This window comes from Carlito syrichta, unplaced genomic scaffold (assembly GCF_000164805.1).
Source record: "Carlito syrichta isolate Samal-C Ts95f unplaced genomic scaffold, Tarsius_syrichta-2.0.1 Scaffold123436, whole genome shotgun sequence".
Lineage (NCBI taxonomy): Eukaryota > Metazoa > Chordata > Mammalia > Primates > Tarsiidae > Carlito > Carlito syrichta.
Window position 1 is genome coordinate 140,607 of NW_007067532.1, and position 17,293 is coordinate 157,899.

The 17,293-nt window shown below is 37.7% G+C and overlaps 1 protein-coding gene across 1 annotated transcript in view; it reads right to left on the minus strand.

Moving 5' to 3' along the window:
• Positions 1-4,735: 4,735 nt before the first annotated feature.
• The window catches only part of STK17A (serine/threonine kinase 17a), a 32,813-nt gene continuing 20,255 nt past the window's right edge, over positions 4,736-17,293 (minus strand). Inside the window, exons 3-7 of the mRNA XM_021707700.1 lie at positions 14,322-14,466; positions 9,476-9,602; positions 6,506-6,554; positions 6,243-6,422; positions 4,736-5,689 (exon numbers count right to left, since the gene is read on the minus strand). Of these exons, the coding sequence (XP_021563375.1) occupies positions 5,365-5,689; positions 6,243-6,422; positions 6,506-6,554; positions 9,476-9,602; positions 14,322-14,466 (826 nt within the window). The 3' untranslated portion in view covers positions 4,736-5,364. The remainder of the gene's footprint in view (positions 5,690-6,242; positions 6,423-6,505; positions 6,555-9,475; positions 9,603-14,321; positions 14,467-17,293) is intronic.

Here is a 17,293-nt window from a genome sequence, read left to right on the forward strand (position 1 = left end):
CCTCCACCCGCTGGGCGCCGGCGATCCTTCCGCCTCAGCCTTCCGAGTAGCTGGAACTACAGGCGTGCACTACCATGCCCGGCTGATTTTTTGATTTATTGTAGAGATGAGGTCTCGTTGCCCAGGCGCGTCTTGAACCCGCGGGCTCAGGCAATCCACTCACCTCAAGCTTCCCAAAGGCGCGGGATTACAGGCTGCTCGGTGAATATCCTGCTTTAACAGGCAACAGGGACGAGGTGATAATGCTCCCCCCCCCCAAGTAATTCCAGCTCTCTGAGGATTAAACATATCTCTTCCCAAACATCTTGATTTATTTTCTTCCAGATACACTTCTCTCACAGCTTATTAGAAAACTGGGAATTTAATAATAACTGGAGAAACGAATTTCATGAAAACTCATCACAGTTCACCGAAACTATGAGATGCTTTACTACTGCTGCTAGCATATTTAGTAAAAATAGTTTTTAGTAAATAAAATCCTTACTTATTTCACTAAAAACTGTGGGAAGGAATGTAACAAGTCCTGAGATTATCCTGCCATATAAAATAAGCTGCTCCCAAAAGGATTGCATCATTAGAATGACTTAAATAGAAAATACCTCCTGTTTTAAATATGTTTAGATTATAATTGCCTGGGGTCGGCAAACTTTCTCTATAAAAGGCCAGAGAGTAAATTTCTTAGGCTGTTTAGGCATTTACCAAACAGAGACAAATGGGCTGACCTCTCCACTAGCCTAATCTCAGGTTACTTATCCTCTGGTGACTTTTTAAAAAAATCACCAAAATTAAGTTACATAAAACTTATTTTAAACCAGTTATTGTGTCATGGACATTAAAATGTGGCCAAAGGTGGAATCCACTGAGGTAAAAGTGCTTGACTGGCGTCAGGAAACCTCAATGACTCCATCCTTTGTTCTGCCCGCGACTACCTGCAAGATCTTGGGCAAGTCACATATTCCTTCTGAGACCGCATTCATTTCTAATTTGAGAAAATTAGGGGGATTCCTTCTAGTTTTGTTACTATAAATTTCAATTCAGCAGACTTCTTCCCACTATTACCAATAAAAGTTTACAAAGAAAGGAAGGCTTGGCTGGGCGTTGTGGCTCAGTCCTGTAATCCCAGCACTTTGGGAGGCCAAGGCAAGAGAATTGACAGAGCCTGTGGGTTCGAGACCAGCCTGGGAGAGACCTCGTCTCTACAATAAATCAAAAAATTAGCCAGGCATGGTACACATGCCTGTGGTTCCAGCTGCTTGGAAGGCTGAGGTGAAAAGAATACCTGAGCCCAGCAGGTCGCGGCCGCGGTGGCCATGAGCGTGCCACTGCACTCCAGTCTGGGCGACAGAGTGAGACTTCAACTCAAAAAAAAAAAAAATAAAAGAAAGAAAGACTCATACTTATTTAAATAATCTATAATGTAGTTCTCCGACACGATAAACTAAAAACGAGCGTTGGAAGATTTGGAGAATTAAAAAGCAAACCAGGAAAATGAGAGATATAGTTTCCAGAATAGTATCATCAAAAAAAAAAAAAAAAAAAAAATTATATAGGGATAAAGTTAAAGGATGTGCACATTCTCTACACTGAAAAATATAAAACACTGCTGAGAAAAATTAAAATGAAATAAGTGGGAAAGCATCTATGCTTATTGATTGGAAGACTCAATATTATTAAAATGTTAAATATAGTTTCGATGAAACCTAATCAAAATTCCACAAGCAAGATTTTTTTTTTGGTGGGGTAGTTTGGTAGAAATTGACAAACCAACTCTAAATTTTATTTGGAAATGCAAAGGACCTAGAATAAATAAAACAATCTTGAAAATAAGGAACTGGAAAGTCTGTTTTACCTGACATCAAGAACTACAAAATTTTAAACTGCCAGGAGAGGGTGTGGGATTGGCAGTTGAGAGCAACTGCCAGGGGAGGAAGGGGCACACCTCATCAACGAGGTCCCTGCATAATCAATGTTTGTATACCTAACCCTGATTGTACCCCACATCTTTAAAATTTAAAACAAATAGAATTACAAAATTTTGACAAAAGAATAAATAGAATGGAACAGAAAAGGATCCACACATGTATGGTCAAAAGATTTTCGACAAGGGCATCAAAACAATGTAATGGGGGAAGGAAAATCTTTTTGACGAATGGTGCTGGAACAACTGAACAGCTTTTGGAAACCAAAAGTACTTAACCCCTAATTTATGCCATATAAGAAAGTTAATCCAAGGTGAAAAACAGATCTAAGCATGAAAGCTAAAACTATAGTGCTTCTAAAACAAAAAAAGACAGTACCTTCATGACCTGGTGGGTAAAGACTTCTTAAAGAGGACACAGAAAGCATTAATCATAAAACAAAAAAATGATAAATTAGATTTCACCAAAATTAAAACCTGCTCATTAAAAGGTAGTGTTGAGAAAACAGGTAAGCCACAGAGTGGGAAAAAATATTTGTAACACATAAATCTGACAAAGGACTTATATCCAAACTAGATAGAAGCCTCCTGATTAAAAAGAAAAAAAAGGACCAAAGAACCATCTGATAAGCACATGAAAAAGTGCTCATCAGTCATCAGGAAAATGAGATACCACCATATACCCAGGAAAATGCTGAAATGAAAAAGATGGACAACACCCACTGTCAGCCAGGCTATAAAGCAACAACTGGAGTGCTCATACGCTGTGCTACAGGAACAGAAACCAGTGCAGTCGTTTTGGAAAACTGTCGGGCAGTTTCTTAAAACGTTAAATATACATTTACCCTGGGGTCTAGCAATTCTACTCCTAGCTTTTTAATCCAAGAGAGATGAAAACATGTCCACAAAAATCCCTATACAAGAATATTTATAGCAGCTTTATTCATAAGAGCCAAAGTATAGACAGAAGTATAGACATAAACTGTGGGGTATGCAAAAAATATTATGCAACAGTAAAAGGAACAAACCACTAATAAAGCACCAACATGGATGAATCTCAAAGACATCATGCTGAGGAAAATCAGACATCAGAATGTGTGCTGTATGAGTCCAGCTATGTGAATTTGAGGATGAAATTCTCAGCTAAAGGAAAACACACATTTTTCACAAATACAGCAGATATTTAAGTATATTTGTTGTGAGCATAATATATATTTGTTATTTTTTTGAGTGGAATTTCATTCTGTCACCCAGGCTGGAGTGCAGTGAGTTGAATTATGGTTCACTGCAGCCTCAACCACCTAGGTTCAGGCAGTCCTTCTGCCTCAGCCTCCCAAGTAGCTGGGACTATAGGTATGCATCACCACATCTGGCTTTTTTCTGATATTATTGTCGAGATGAGGTCTTGCTAGGTTGCCCAGGCTGGTCTCAAACGCCTGGGCTCAAGCAATCCTCCCACCTTGGCCTCCCAAAGTGCTCGGAATTACAGGTGTGAGCCACCATGCCTAGCCTACGAGCATAATATAAAATGCTTTTGAAAAAGACCAGATGATTCTGATTTTAAAACTTGACAAATCCGTCAAGTACAAATATGTGTCATTCAACAGTGGGTATTTTTTCTTGGTCAGCTCCCCTCTATTTTTATAAGGATTTACACAAATTTGCCTAAACCTGTGTTTTACTTCTTTCAAGACTTACCTGAGGCGCAACATCGTGGTCACTGGTTTTCACTGAAAACTCTGCCACTGTGGCAGAATTTCCTCTTCCCCTTTTGAGAGCTTGTTTAGAAACGTTAGTTTCCAAGAGACTATAAATAAAGCCAATTTAATGAGAACACAGTGCAACCTGATCATTTGAACTGCCTAATAAATTTCACCTGATGGGGTATGAGCAATGCCAGGTGCTCTGACAGGCTCACACGGCAGGGCTAGTGAAATGACCATTTGTGTAAAACTGTCTAGTACATTTTTACAAATGTGTGTGTGTGTTCATTGTACATACTTTAAAACAGGCGGTGAGGTGCTGTCATTGACTCGATTTTGACATTTGAGAAATCACGCGAGGAAGAGAGCTTTGTGTGACACCCTCATCACGCCATGAAGGGATGGAGTGAGGCAAAGGCAGGTGCGCTTAGTGCGCAGGTGACAGACAAGCTGGATTAACCAATATTTAACACTGAATCTAATAAAAGTCAAATAAGGACTCTCAGACTTTTTTTGTATGAGAAGCATGTTACTTACTTTAAGTTATACAGCATACATTTCCCTTTTAAAATAGAACTTTACTGTTCACTGTGGGGCCTCGATACAGTTGCACTGTTCAATCCTAATCAAATTAAACTGTACTGAAGATATTCTTATAAATCTTTTGGGACAGAGTACCTCTCTACAAACTATCCAGTGTCAAATATTTATGGACAAGGTAAATGTTTATGAATATTTTGGCATTTTATAATTTATGTCTTAGCACAGTTTGAGGGCTGTTAAAAAACTCAACAGAAGTAGAGGCTCAGTGGTCAGCATGAAAACACCTACATCTCTTCTGCTCTAGGGTTTTGATTAATTTGGGGATGAAAACAATATAATAGCATCTTTTCACTGACCAAAGCAACCGTAGTGCTGATCAGATCACACTGACGCCTGTAAGTCACCAATGTCTGGGGGAAGGGGCAAGGAAGTGGCAGAGGTATAACTTGTGAAAGAGCAGATGAGTATGGTGTGATGAAGAAAATGCTGGAAAACTGACACTTAACACGAGTGACTTCAGAGGTGAAAAAAATCACCACCTCTCTTACTAGTGACACGGAAGAGAAAAAAATTAGCCAGAGTTTTTTTACTGATAGGTTACAAACATCAGGCAAAAACAGAGACAACAGAAGCCAAATCAAATCAATATAAAGCAGTATAAAAATAAGGCATTATCCAACTATAATGAATGTTATTCTAGGTCTCAAAATTTTAGATGATGTCTATTTAAATTAAAATCTTCTCAAAAACAAATCCAAAGTGAAAAGTATCAATTTTAGTAAAGATTCCAACATACATGTGTGCAGATACAGATGATACACATATGAATAATGCAAAAGAGATTTACAGAAATGTAGTTTTGGCACTTTTACTTCAAATTTTAGAGAAAGTGAATACAAATATCTTTGCACACAAATTCTCATTCTGGAGAAACAGGATGTAGAATTAAAAGGTGCAAACATCTCCCTTCTTAAAAATAACATTGCAACAGATAGCTGTACCTGTTAAATCTCTGGTTGGCAACTTTATAAATCTAGCTTCTTGAGTCACCTAACTCCACCTAACTCCACAAACTTATTTTTGTTTGCGTAAGTGACACCTGGTTATCCACTTCCAGTACATGTACTATTTGGCCAGAGGTCCATAAATAATATTAACATTTTCAATGTAGAAATCTTAAAGTTCTAAAGGAAATACTACTCAGTAGATAAATTCTCCTGGAATTTCTTGTAGCAAAGGTTCCTCAAATTTAAATCGCTTGGAAATGGCCTTTTGCTCCATTTTCTCTTTTTCAGACTGTCTGCATTGTCCTAAAGTATATGAAGTAACTACAATTAACTCCTCTGTTACAACTGATTCCTCAGTTTCTGGTTTATCAGTATCTGGATTAACTTGAGGCACGGAATCACCTTCTTGGAAGACATATGCTTCTTCTAATGCCCCTTTCACCTTGAAAGAAGGATCCTGAATACTGCTCTGTGTTAACCAAGGATGTTTCAGACATTCTTCAGCAGTGGCTCGATCTCTGTATAAAAAAAGATATATATTTTATATTTAAGACAACATATTAGAACTTCACTTAAACTAGAACATAAGTTATTGTATTTATTGTGTTATATTTTGGCAAATGTGTACAGTTGGGAAAAATCTTGTGATTCCTGAATAAAACTGGAAGTTTGGAATTTGGGTATAATTTCCCACAATGTTGAAAAATATTTGAGTAAGGTATCTCTGAAAAGCTCTCTTGGAAGACCAAGGACGGATGGAAAATATCTGTTAGAGATTAGTTGTCATTTCATTGTCAATTTCTATTAACCATGAATTATGAGTGCCATTCATTGCATAACACATCTGCAATAATATTCTGCTAATTAATATTTAAATCCTGTAATACTGAGGTACAGTTCACATTTTCTAAAAATACTTGCCACTTTTTCTTTCAAAAGATATATTAAGCCAAAGGTTTCATCTAGTTTTTTGTCAACATTTTGTGTTTTCATTTTGGTATTTTAGTTGAACTACTTTTGTTTGGAGATCAATCAAAAACTGACAAAGATCTATGTTAAACTAATACTTACTCAGGTTTCTTAACTAAAAGAGTCTTGATGAAGTCAATAGCTGTCTCAGACACAACATCAAATTCTTCCTCAGAATAACTTAAATTCATCTGTGAGATGTTTAAGAATGTTTCTTGTTTATTATCACCTAAGAAAGGTGATATTCCTGTAAGCATGACATATGTTAGCACTCCAATGCTCCTAAATCAGAAAGAAAATGTAAGAAAATTAGTACCATACTCATTTCTTAAAACGAATTTGATCAATTTTTCATTAATTCTTACCACATATCCGTTGCCATGCTGATAGGATCATAACTAAGAATTTCAGGAGCTAGTATAAGAAACAGAAGAAAACATTTAGTTTTGTGGAAAATATTTCTGATGTGCTCTTAGAGATAAAAAAATTAAAATAAGCATTAGAGGTCAGACATGTGGCTGACCCCATCTCTACAAATAAAAAAATTAGCTGGGGCATGGAGGTGCACGCCTGTAGTTCCAGCTACTCAGGAGGTAGAGGCAGGAAGATAGCTTGAGCTCAGGAGGCTGCAGTGGGCTATGACTGCACCACTACATTTAGCCTGGGTGACAGAGCAAGACTTTGTCCCAAAAAATGAAATATAGTAAGTATTAGAAACTATAAGAAAGTATTCAAAATATGAACTAAAGTGAAATTAATATCATAAATTAGTATGAATTAACTAAAAGTTTAGCCAGATGTTTGCAATGAACTTGTTTACTTTTAACATCTCCACCCTCCATTGTCTTGTGAAAATATTTGAATGCATAAATACTGCAATATAAACTGACAATTTCTGACACCTTCCTGTTCTTGAACCCTCTAACTAATCAAGCATCATCTCCATCAGATTATGGCTGTCAAATCTTTCCCAATGCCGTCCACATTTGTGTGTCCCCACTGTTCCACCCTAGTCTGGGGTACTTTCCCCTCTCACCTGGGCCTTTTACCTACTCGTCCCACCCTCTAATCATTTTTGTAAGTTGCTATTAGAGTGAGCCTTAAAAACCCACCCATTAACAAAGTCGGAAAGGTACAAAAAAAAATTGGGCATCCTCAGATAACTTGTATCACGGACAACATCAAAAAAGTTACAGCTACAGAATTGAGAAAAATAATATGCTTTGATATAAATTAAATTGCTGTCATACTTAAACACAATAGAAAGACATTCTCAAATAATCAAAGGTTCAGGAGAAATACTATAAAAATTCTCCTTGAGAAGAAAAATCTTCAGTGTGCAGGGAAAAGGGTTTAAAGGAAATGCAATTTAAAAGAAAAGAAAAATCTAGTTTTTCAAAACCATACATATGGAGAGGCTAGACTGTGAAAAGATGGGCAATAAGTACTGAATCCATGGAAAACAGATCAAAGATGAAAGACCTATAGTAATTATAATTTTAAAAAGAAATGAAAATGTTCTAATTCTAGAAAAAACTAAATACTCAAGGTCATATATCCACTGTTGACTTGGGATAATTCCCCCAAATAAAAGGGAAGAAGAAGAAATTGGGAAGAAAATGTTAGGTATGCTAATCTCTTGAATTCTGTTTTCTAAGATGTCTGAGCTTAGAAATAGAGGTGAATGTTATTTAAAAGTTTTTTAAAAAATGACCAGAAAATTAATGAAATGCAAAGCATCCAAATTACTGGAGGGGAAACGGTAAACTAGAGACCATACACCAAGCTTATGGGAGGAAATAGCAATAGCTTACTTTTGAGTGTGTAATGTGCCGAACGCTGCTTTAAGAGCTTTATATAGCAAATCCGATGTCATCCTTGCAATTCCCTATGAGGTCGGTACTATTACTAGCCCCATTTTATGGGCAGAGGAATCTGAGGAACAGAGATTTAAGGGCCAAGATCATATAGACGGCAAGTACAGAGCCAGACAGAAGTCACACTGGTTTCTCTATGTATAAAATGACTGTAGGAGGCATAAACTCACCTGTGCAAAGGTGAGTCAGGGAAAGAAAAAGAGGGCAGTCTCTTTTTTTTTTTTCATTATATACTTCTGAATTATTTTTAGTTTTTTTGGACCAAGCTTATACTTTTTTTATAATGAAGAAGATAGCTCTGTTTTGGGGAGGAAAAGGCACCTGATAGAAAACAATTTACTAAGGAACAGAAAGTGTTAAAACAAAAAACAACCTCATTCAGAGCAATCATTACTATTTTGACATTTCAGCTCATAGTCCTTCACTCTGCGTCTTCTGTATTCGAATTCAATGCTGCCCCTTAAAATTGTCTAAATATTTGGGCTGCTGCTTTCCCAAAAGAAACTCTGTTATAAGGGGACCTGATCTCAAACCAGGCAAAGTGGGGACCAAAGGGTGGCCCAAATTTAACCTGTATGATGTCCACCTTTATACCTAATCCTGAATTGTACCACACAGCCTTAAAATAAAATATAAATAATTAAAAAAAGAAACTCTGTTAAGTAACACTCCTAAAACTTACTTAGTGATCATGATACATATCATACTGAAAATTAAATACTGTAGCCCGTAAGAAATACAAAAAACTTGAAGGTTGTTTCCCTGCTATGGCATCTTTTATTACCTAATTAACTAAGGATCTGGGTTTTACATGTTGGAATTATTTTTTTTGACAGTTGTTGCCATACAGCTTTCTTCAACCTCACTCCATGGAACCTCCAGTCTTTCTGTGTCCTCTGGAAAGCTCTATTCTTTCAGGCCGTCCATCAGCCGAGGTGACTTCCACACTGATGTCCATGGCCAGAAAGCCTAGCATCAAAGCATCAAAGCTTCTAAAGGACTGCCTTTCCAGAGCTACATCCAAGGCCTTATAATTACAAAGAGTTGTTTCGCCACTGAAATTTTGAATGTTAATGTTCCAATCTCTAAATTATTCCACAGCCTTATTCTAGTACAGATGCCTTAAGAAAAAAAATTCAAATGCCCATTTTTCTTTCAGTCTATGAAAAAAAAGTCATAACTGGCTTCTTTTTCTACCCAACCTAGACTCATGGTGCATCATTCAGCTGCTCTCTTGTTATGCTGGAAGCACTCCACCTTGCGTGGATCTGATAGAATGCCCTCTCTGCTCTAATACACTTCTATGCTCTAACACGCTGCTCTAATACACCTCAGATTTGACAATTCCTTTATCAGTATTTGTCACCACCAGAGCTTCTTTAAAGGCCTTTACTTATTAAGTATTCACTCACCCTCAGGGATAAGCTAATGTCCAGACAAGCTAAAATGAGTGCTTACCCACATATTCAGGAGTACCCATAATTTCTCGGAGCTCTTCACTCTTCTTCATTATTCTTGAAAGACCAAAATCAACTATCTTAATGTCACCCAATGGCGATGCACTTGTCAGCAGAATATTCTGAGGCTAAAAAAAGACAACCCCCCAAACCAATAAAATCATGATTAAGCACAGTACTAACACAAGGACTGAACCAGTACACCGCCATTTGAAGAAAAAGCACTGGGTTTTAAGACTGAATTCCTGTGCTATTTTGGTCAGTCCTTCCCTTGACTAAAGTGAAAGCAGGTCACTCTGCCAAATGACTAATTCACCAAATTATTGAGACAGTTTTGGACTTTAATTTTGTTTTACTCTAACTTTGCCAGAGTTGTTGTTTCTCAGATTTGTCAGTCCTGCAACATTTTATATGTTAAATGAATGGGCTTTCCTTTAATCATAGTTTGCCTTTTCTATTTTTATGGATTTACAGGCTTATACTTTTATAAGTAAGGACTCCTAAATCTGCATCTGCTACTCCTCAAAGAACTTTCCAGGCTCAATTTAAAATATTGACTGAGAGTCTGTAGTGAATCTATCTTTTGGCAAATTGATCATTTGTGGTCTGCATTGAAGCCAAACAGTGTGTTTCCCCTAGTGTCAATGATCTCTTTACTTGAACTAGAATGGAGAAGGCAGCCTACTAACTAGGTTATTACATATATGAGGGGGGATGCCCCCAAAGTGGAATTTACTTATGAAAAATTGTGTATTTATTCTTACATGTTTAAACTTTAGTCGCCTTCAAAATACATTTCGTTTGATTCTATACACACGTCAAGATGCTTTTTCCACTGCTCGAAACAGTTTTTGAATTAATCAATTCTGATATCTTTAATGCTGTCATTTTTTTGTTTCACTTCTTTCACATTGGCAAATGTTTCCCTTTGAGGACTTTTTTCATCAGGGAAACAAACAAAAAAAGTCACTCTGGGTGAGACGGGTTGAGTAGAGAGGTCACGCCATTTTTGGTCAAAAACTGCTGAACACTCAGCACGGTGTGGGCAGGTGTGCTCGTAAATAACTCATCATGAAATAGGCAAATGTGGTAAAAGAATCTCCAGAAAAAAAAATTCACTGAAGCTGAACACAGCTTCTCATAACAATGCTAGCTGGTACACTGATGCTGATAGGTTCCTAGAACAATTACCTAGCAGGGAAGCCTGTACTATAAGAGGCCACCCTCCAAAAGATAATTTTTTTTTTAGGTCCTCCTCTTGTATATGTTGGGGTTATAAATTTTCACAGAATTAAAACATAAAATATATTTAGCTTAGAAGGAGTGTGGGAAAATAATCTTTTTTTATAGTTTAGTTTTGTTTTTGTTTTTTTTTTCTGAGTTGGAGTCTCACTCTGTCACCCAGACTGGAGTGCAGTGGCCGCTCCCGGCCACTGCAGCCTCGACCTACTGGGCTCCGGCAATCCTTCCGCCTCAGCCTTCCGAGTAGCCGGAATTACAGGCGCACGCTACCACGCCCGGCTGATTTTTTGATTTATTGTAGAGATGAGGTCTCGCTGCCCAGGCGGGTCTCGAACCCGCGGACTCAGGCAATCCACTCACCTCAGCCTCCCAAAGGCGCGGGATTATAGGCTGAGCCACCGAGCCCGGCTTAGTTTAGTTTTTTAAGTTCTTCTAGGGCCTGAGAGCCAACATTTATAAATAAGCACACATTCTCACTTGGCAGATGGCTGCTGAAGGTGAAGGACAGCAGACTCTCTTTGTCCAGATTCAGAGAGGTCAACTGGAAACCACCTTTGGTAGAAATCACTCCCACCTGTATGGCTGCCACAGCAACCCTGTCTCTATCCTCTCCCTCCAGCAGTTCAACCAGAGACATGTCTGATTGCACATGATACGAGTATGAGGGCAGAAGAAAAGATGAGAACCCTTTGGATCACCCTGTCTTCTCATTCCTCTGGGTTTAGGAAACGTGGGGAGTCCAGTTTCCAACATCAAAGGCCCATCATTGTCATCAAGGCCTCCATTAAATCTGGAAAGAATTCTACACCAAGTGTACAGGAGAGAAAGGAATATGATTTATGGTGAATGTCTTGAGGAGAAAGGGATGTAATTTCCTTGTGTAAATACACAGTTAAACCTGGTATTCAAGAACTTAATATTCACCTTTGGCTGCTTTCAAGTAACATCAAAGATCTATGACACATGCTGTTGACAACCTGTCTGACTTGCTCCTTAATTAGTTCCTGAATAATGGTCACAGGTTGAGCTGTCATAAGCTGAAAGCTCGGTTCCTAAAGGAGCAATGTTATTTAAATTTGGGTTCTGGTCCTGGAAGTCCTTTTCACATGGTAAAACTAGTAAAACATCACAAAAAATAAAACAGATATGTGATTTTACAAAGTTAAGAATGTAAAACCAAACAAGAAAAACGCTATAGCATAAACATTTCTTTGGGGAATTTTTTTGCATGGCTAATAGTAACTGAGGCTTCTTCAAGTATGAGTCCGCTGAAAGGCTGGACCGTCAAGACCATCTCTTTCTGGTAAATGTTCCCAAAGGAAGCACAGGTTCAAATTTCTTGCGCAAAGCTCTTTTCACCTGCTTATGCAAATGACAGACTAAAAGGGAAAAGCAAAGCCCCAGTTTCCCCAACCAAGCTATGAAAAATTTTAACTAGTGATTCTCAGCATTAACATCAGGCCATTTCAGCAATAACATCCTGGGACTACACTGGGTACACACATGTCCACATTTGCCTTCAGAAATACCACTGTAACTACCACATGGCTACTGTGTATCCTGATAGTCTACTTTAGCCACGGAATTACAAAATTAATATTTTTGAGAAAAAAAAAACCTGTCTACAAAATTAATTTAAATTAGCATCTTTCAGAAAAGAATAAGAAAGCTTTCAAATTGTTTTCTTTTTCCTGTGTTTATCTGCAGGAAACTAGTATTTAAAGAGATGTCTATTGTCCTTCCACCTGATTTCAAATGAGACATTATTAAGTTTGCTTTAGAAGCAAACCTCCAGATTATACACACTGGATCCTCTTCCTTCAGAGTGTTCCTTCACACAATAAAAATTAAGCATTTATACAGTGTGATCTATATATTTGTGTTTATGTGTATATATGTGTGTATACATATACATATATACATTATACATATCACTGTGGAATGTGCCATGCAGCAGTTCTCAAAGCAGCCCATGGAACCAAAGTTTAAGCATCACCTGGCCCTATCCTGAATCAGAAACACTAGGGTTGGGGGCCTAACAATTTGCTTTAGCAAGACCCTCAAGGTGATTCTGATGCATGTCAGAGTCAGAGAATCAGTGTCATAAAACATCTACTTTCTGCTAAAGGGAATACTACAGCAGAGGTCAAGGTAGATCAGTAGATAATTGTGAAGTGAAATAAGGTTGCAGTTCTGGATAGGAAAGTTTTTGGGGAGCCCAGGGATTTCAGGCTTCTCAGGTTACCCTTCTTGCTAATTCCATTTCCTTTGGCCGATAGGCTATATTTGTAAGTGGAACAGACACTAGGAATTAGGGTCACTGTGGCATGTAGTTTGAGAACTGTTATTTTCTCACAGCCACACCTCATCTTGATATGAAAATAACCATCAGAAAATCTGCAGGAACCATAAATTCTCTACCATAGATACCTGAAGAAATACAGCAAGAATAGTCATAGTGGACATTTACTGTCTGAGCACCCATTTTCTAGTCTTTTAGAAATAGAAACTGAGAATCCATTTCTTCCCCACTCTCAGTCCACGTAAAGATTGGGATGGGAGGAGGGGCTTACTCATCCTTCAGAGTTGGAGCATATAACACAGATTGACACTGTTCTGGCACTGTACCCTTCTAACACACTTATTAGTTCCAGATTGATCTAAACTGGTCTAATCAGAGTGAGAGAAATGTGCATGGAGACCAGCTCTTTCCTACTGAGACTCTAGGTGGCTGTGAGGCTAACACAGCAGCATCTACTTGACTACCATGTCCTTCAGAGAAGGCAGAGCTGAATGCTGGAGAAAAATGAATATTGGCAACAGTGTTTGAGCCCTGAATACTGTCCTAACTGATGCTAGAATTATCCCCAGTATTTTTAGCAAACAAATTTCCTTTTCTTCTTGCTGTAGCTTCAGCTGGCATTTTGATTACTTGAGAGGAACATAAATGATATTCTGTCCTTTGTTTTTCTTTCCTTTCCTTTCCTCTTCTTTGACAATTTTAAATTAGAAATCTACCAGCCTCTAATAGCTTTAATTCTCTCATTATTTTATTTACTACTACCTGCCTATTTTCCCAAACACTGGTTTTCAAATATTCCTGACTCAGAAATAATCTATCTCTTCAAGACTTATGAAACCCCTGGAATTTGGTCTTTTCCTAGCTTTCAATATCTCTGATCGATCTCCCAATTCCAGTGAAATGAATTCCATTTACTTTTTTCCCAAACACACAAGTATTCCTAACTCTTGTGAGGTAATTTTCTTTTACTCTTCTCTATTTACCAAATTTTTTATTAAAGGTCTAACTCAAGTACTGTTTCTATTAGGAAGCCTTCAGTTACACCAGCCATATTCTCTGAGTTTTATTTTTTTCACATTGTATTATATTATCTTTCCATGTACACACATGCACATTGCCTCCCTGATAAAACTAACTGGCTAGAGGAGTCAAGATTCAATTCTAATACTCTTGTTATACAAGAGCAATAACAAGAGTAATATACCACTTGCAATACACAAACTTGATACATGTATGAATAAATCACAGTTAGATATTTTATGTTTTTTCTTTAGCAATCTCAACATTGTAATGTGAATCCTACCTTCAAATCAAGATGAACAACATCATGAGTGTGTAAAAAGCGAACACCTTCTAGAATCTGTTGCATGAGTCTTTGAACATCTTTTTCTTTAAAGGCTTCTTCTCTGTCTGCAACACACTGGTCAAAGATTTCACCCCCAGCAGCACTAGAGAAGGGCAAAATTAATGTTATAACTCATAAGGGAAATGGTGAAAACTTACAACAAAACTAAAGAGTAAATTAATTACAACCTGGCGGTACTGTATACCAATAATATGAATTTGACAGTCTGAAGCAAAATACAGTATGAGCTGAGTCAACTCAGTCCCAAATAGCTAGAGATACAATGTGCAGTTTACAAAGCCCTCTGCACATACATGCCACAATGTGCTAGTAACAATTAGAACTATGTTCAACTGAAACACAGAACTGCATTTTGCCTGATAAAGTTTCTTAATCACAATTTATTGTCATCTGAGTCCCTCAGCTCATTACTGCCATCTGCAATAAAATTCAATAGAGGTCAATTTACATAAATGCAAAGATTTCTTTGCCTAAATTTTACGAGCAATTTATTAATAGTCCTTTCCACTATGATGTTTACACATTCTTGCCTTAAAAAACGGGATTCTCAGCCGGGCTCGGTGGCTCAGTCTATAATCCTGCGCCTTGGGAGGCTGAGGTGAGTGAATTGCCTGAGCCCATGGGTTCGAGACCCGCCTGGGCAACTTGGCGAGACATCATCTCTACAATAAAAATCAAAAATTAGCCGGGCGTGGTAGCATGTGCCTGTAGTTCCAGCTATTTGGAAGGCTGAGGCAGAAGGATCGCTGGAGCCCAGCAGGTCGAGGCTGTGGTGGCCGGGAGTGTGCCACTGCACTCCAGTCTGGGCGACAGAGTGAGACTCCAACTCAAAAAAACAAACAAACAAACAAACAAAAAACCACGGGATTCTCTGTTTTCTCAACAATTGAAGTAGTTTACAAAAGCACAACATATATGGCTAACTACAGTTATTTGAAAATTTTCAAAGACGACTATTATAAGAAATTTTCAAAGCTAGACTTGAGTGATCATAAGGCTACATTCCTCTGGGTTTAACATGCAATTATTTAAGTTTACCCTGTTTAAATGAAAGTTTTAAATAAATTGTCATATTAACTAATGTATCTAAAAGTAATCTTACTGAAGAACAATCTGAGATGTTAAAACCATCTATCAAGTATGGTAACAGAAAATATAACAATATTAACAACATTTACATAAAGCATCTTCCTTCTTATAGAAGCTAGAGAAGCCCTAAAATAGTTTTGCTTTGTCTATCTTTAACTATAGCAAGATTTCCATGACTACATTATGGTATACTTACTCTAGCAAAGTTACTTTCCAATACTTTTTTTCTTCTTTTTTGAGTCAGGGTCCCACTCTGTTACCCAGTCTGGAGTGCAGTGGCACAATCACAGTCCACTGCAGGCTCATTCTCCTGGGCTCAAGTGATTCTCCTTCCTCAGCCTCCCGAGTAATTAGGACTACAAGCACACACCACCATGCCTGGCTAATTTTTTTACTTTTTGTAGTGATGAGGTCTCGCTATGTTGCCCAGGCTGGGCTCAAACTCTTGGGATCAAGTGATTCTCTTGCTCTGGTCTCTCAAAGTGCTGGGATTACACAGGCTCCAGTACTTTAAAATTATCCAGAAATTAAGTTAATTCACATAACTTTTTACCTAAAAAAATTTTTTTTACAGAAAAATTCAAAAACTTTTAACAATAAATTTTACACAGAAAACAACTTTTACAAAAAATATGAAGAACTTTAAAATTTCAACTTTCTAGTAGACCTTATAAAGTTATGGGATAAGCATCTTTCTATCAGTTTATTCAGAGCCATATAACTGATGTGTAGAGGCTAAGAGTAACTGAGTTTCCCTAACTACCTGCACCTTCATTTTATCATAGCTCTCTTTATCAGACACCAAACACTTGTTTTTCTACTTGAACTAGTATTTCCATTTCTAACCTGTTTTGAGGTCCAGTTTGGATCTTTACTTCCTCGTCATTTAAATTCAACAAACATCACTCAAATATGTCAGGCCCTATGCTATTTCCTAGAAATAGACAAATAACAAATATGTATGTCAGCCTTCACACACTAGTAGGAAAGAGAAAAATGAAAGATTTTTTAATAATTATATATGAACATATATGTATGAAATTATTTAAGAGATTTGATAACCTAGCAACTGAACAATTAATTGGAAAGAAAGGAGGAAAGAAGGGAGGAGAAAAGATCTTAGAAAGATGACATTTATCCTGAGCCTTGAATGACTAGGAAACCAGAAGATGAAATGGTGAGAGCATATCCCAGGCAGAATGAGCACATGTGTAAGGTTACAGTGGTGTGAAAAATACACAGCATACTCACTAAAGGGTAAGTTGCTACTTCCTACTCCAACCAGACAGTATGGAACTTACCTGTTAACTATAAACAACTAGAAAATCAGCAAGGCATACAAACCAACTATTTTCAGACATTAGAACAACAGGTAGTATAAGAGCATGAGCCCTGAGAGGAGGTGAGCTTTCCTATCTTACTGGCTTCCTACCTGTTGAGAATCTATGAACTGTGGCACAGGGTTAGGGAGGACCCATGCATAATGTGGCAGTCTTGCTCTGTTGATAAAACAGACTGGGGGTCTGGCAAGCCTAAGGCAGTTGGAATTTGCTGGTATGGTACCAGAGAGGAGGGAGCTACACAGAGAAAGATCTCCAGAAATTTGCTCAGTAGTATTCTGGAGTCTTAGATGAAATAACTTCTGGGAAATTATGAGCCGAACATTTCCCAGTGTTCACTGAGGACAGGGTAAGATACTTGAATTTTGTCTAGTTTGAGTAAAACAACCACTCCAAATACTTGGAGACAATGAACAGAGGCCCCTAGGAAAGTCATCCTTAGTACTGAGGCTAAACTATCTCTAGACCTGTCTTAACCAA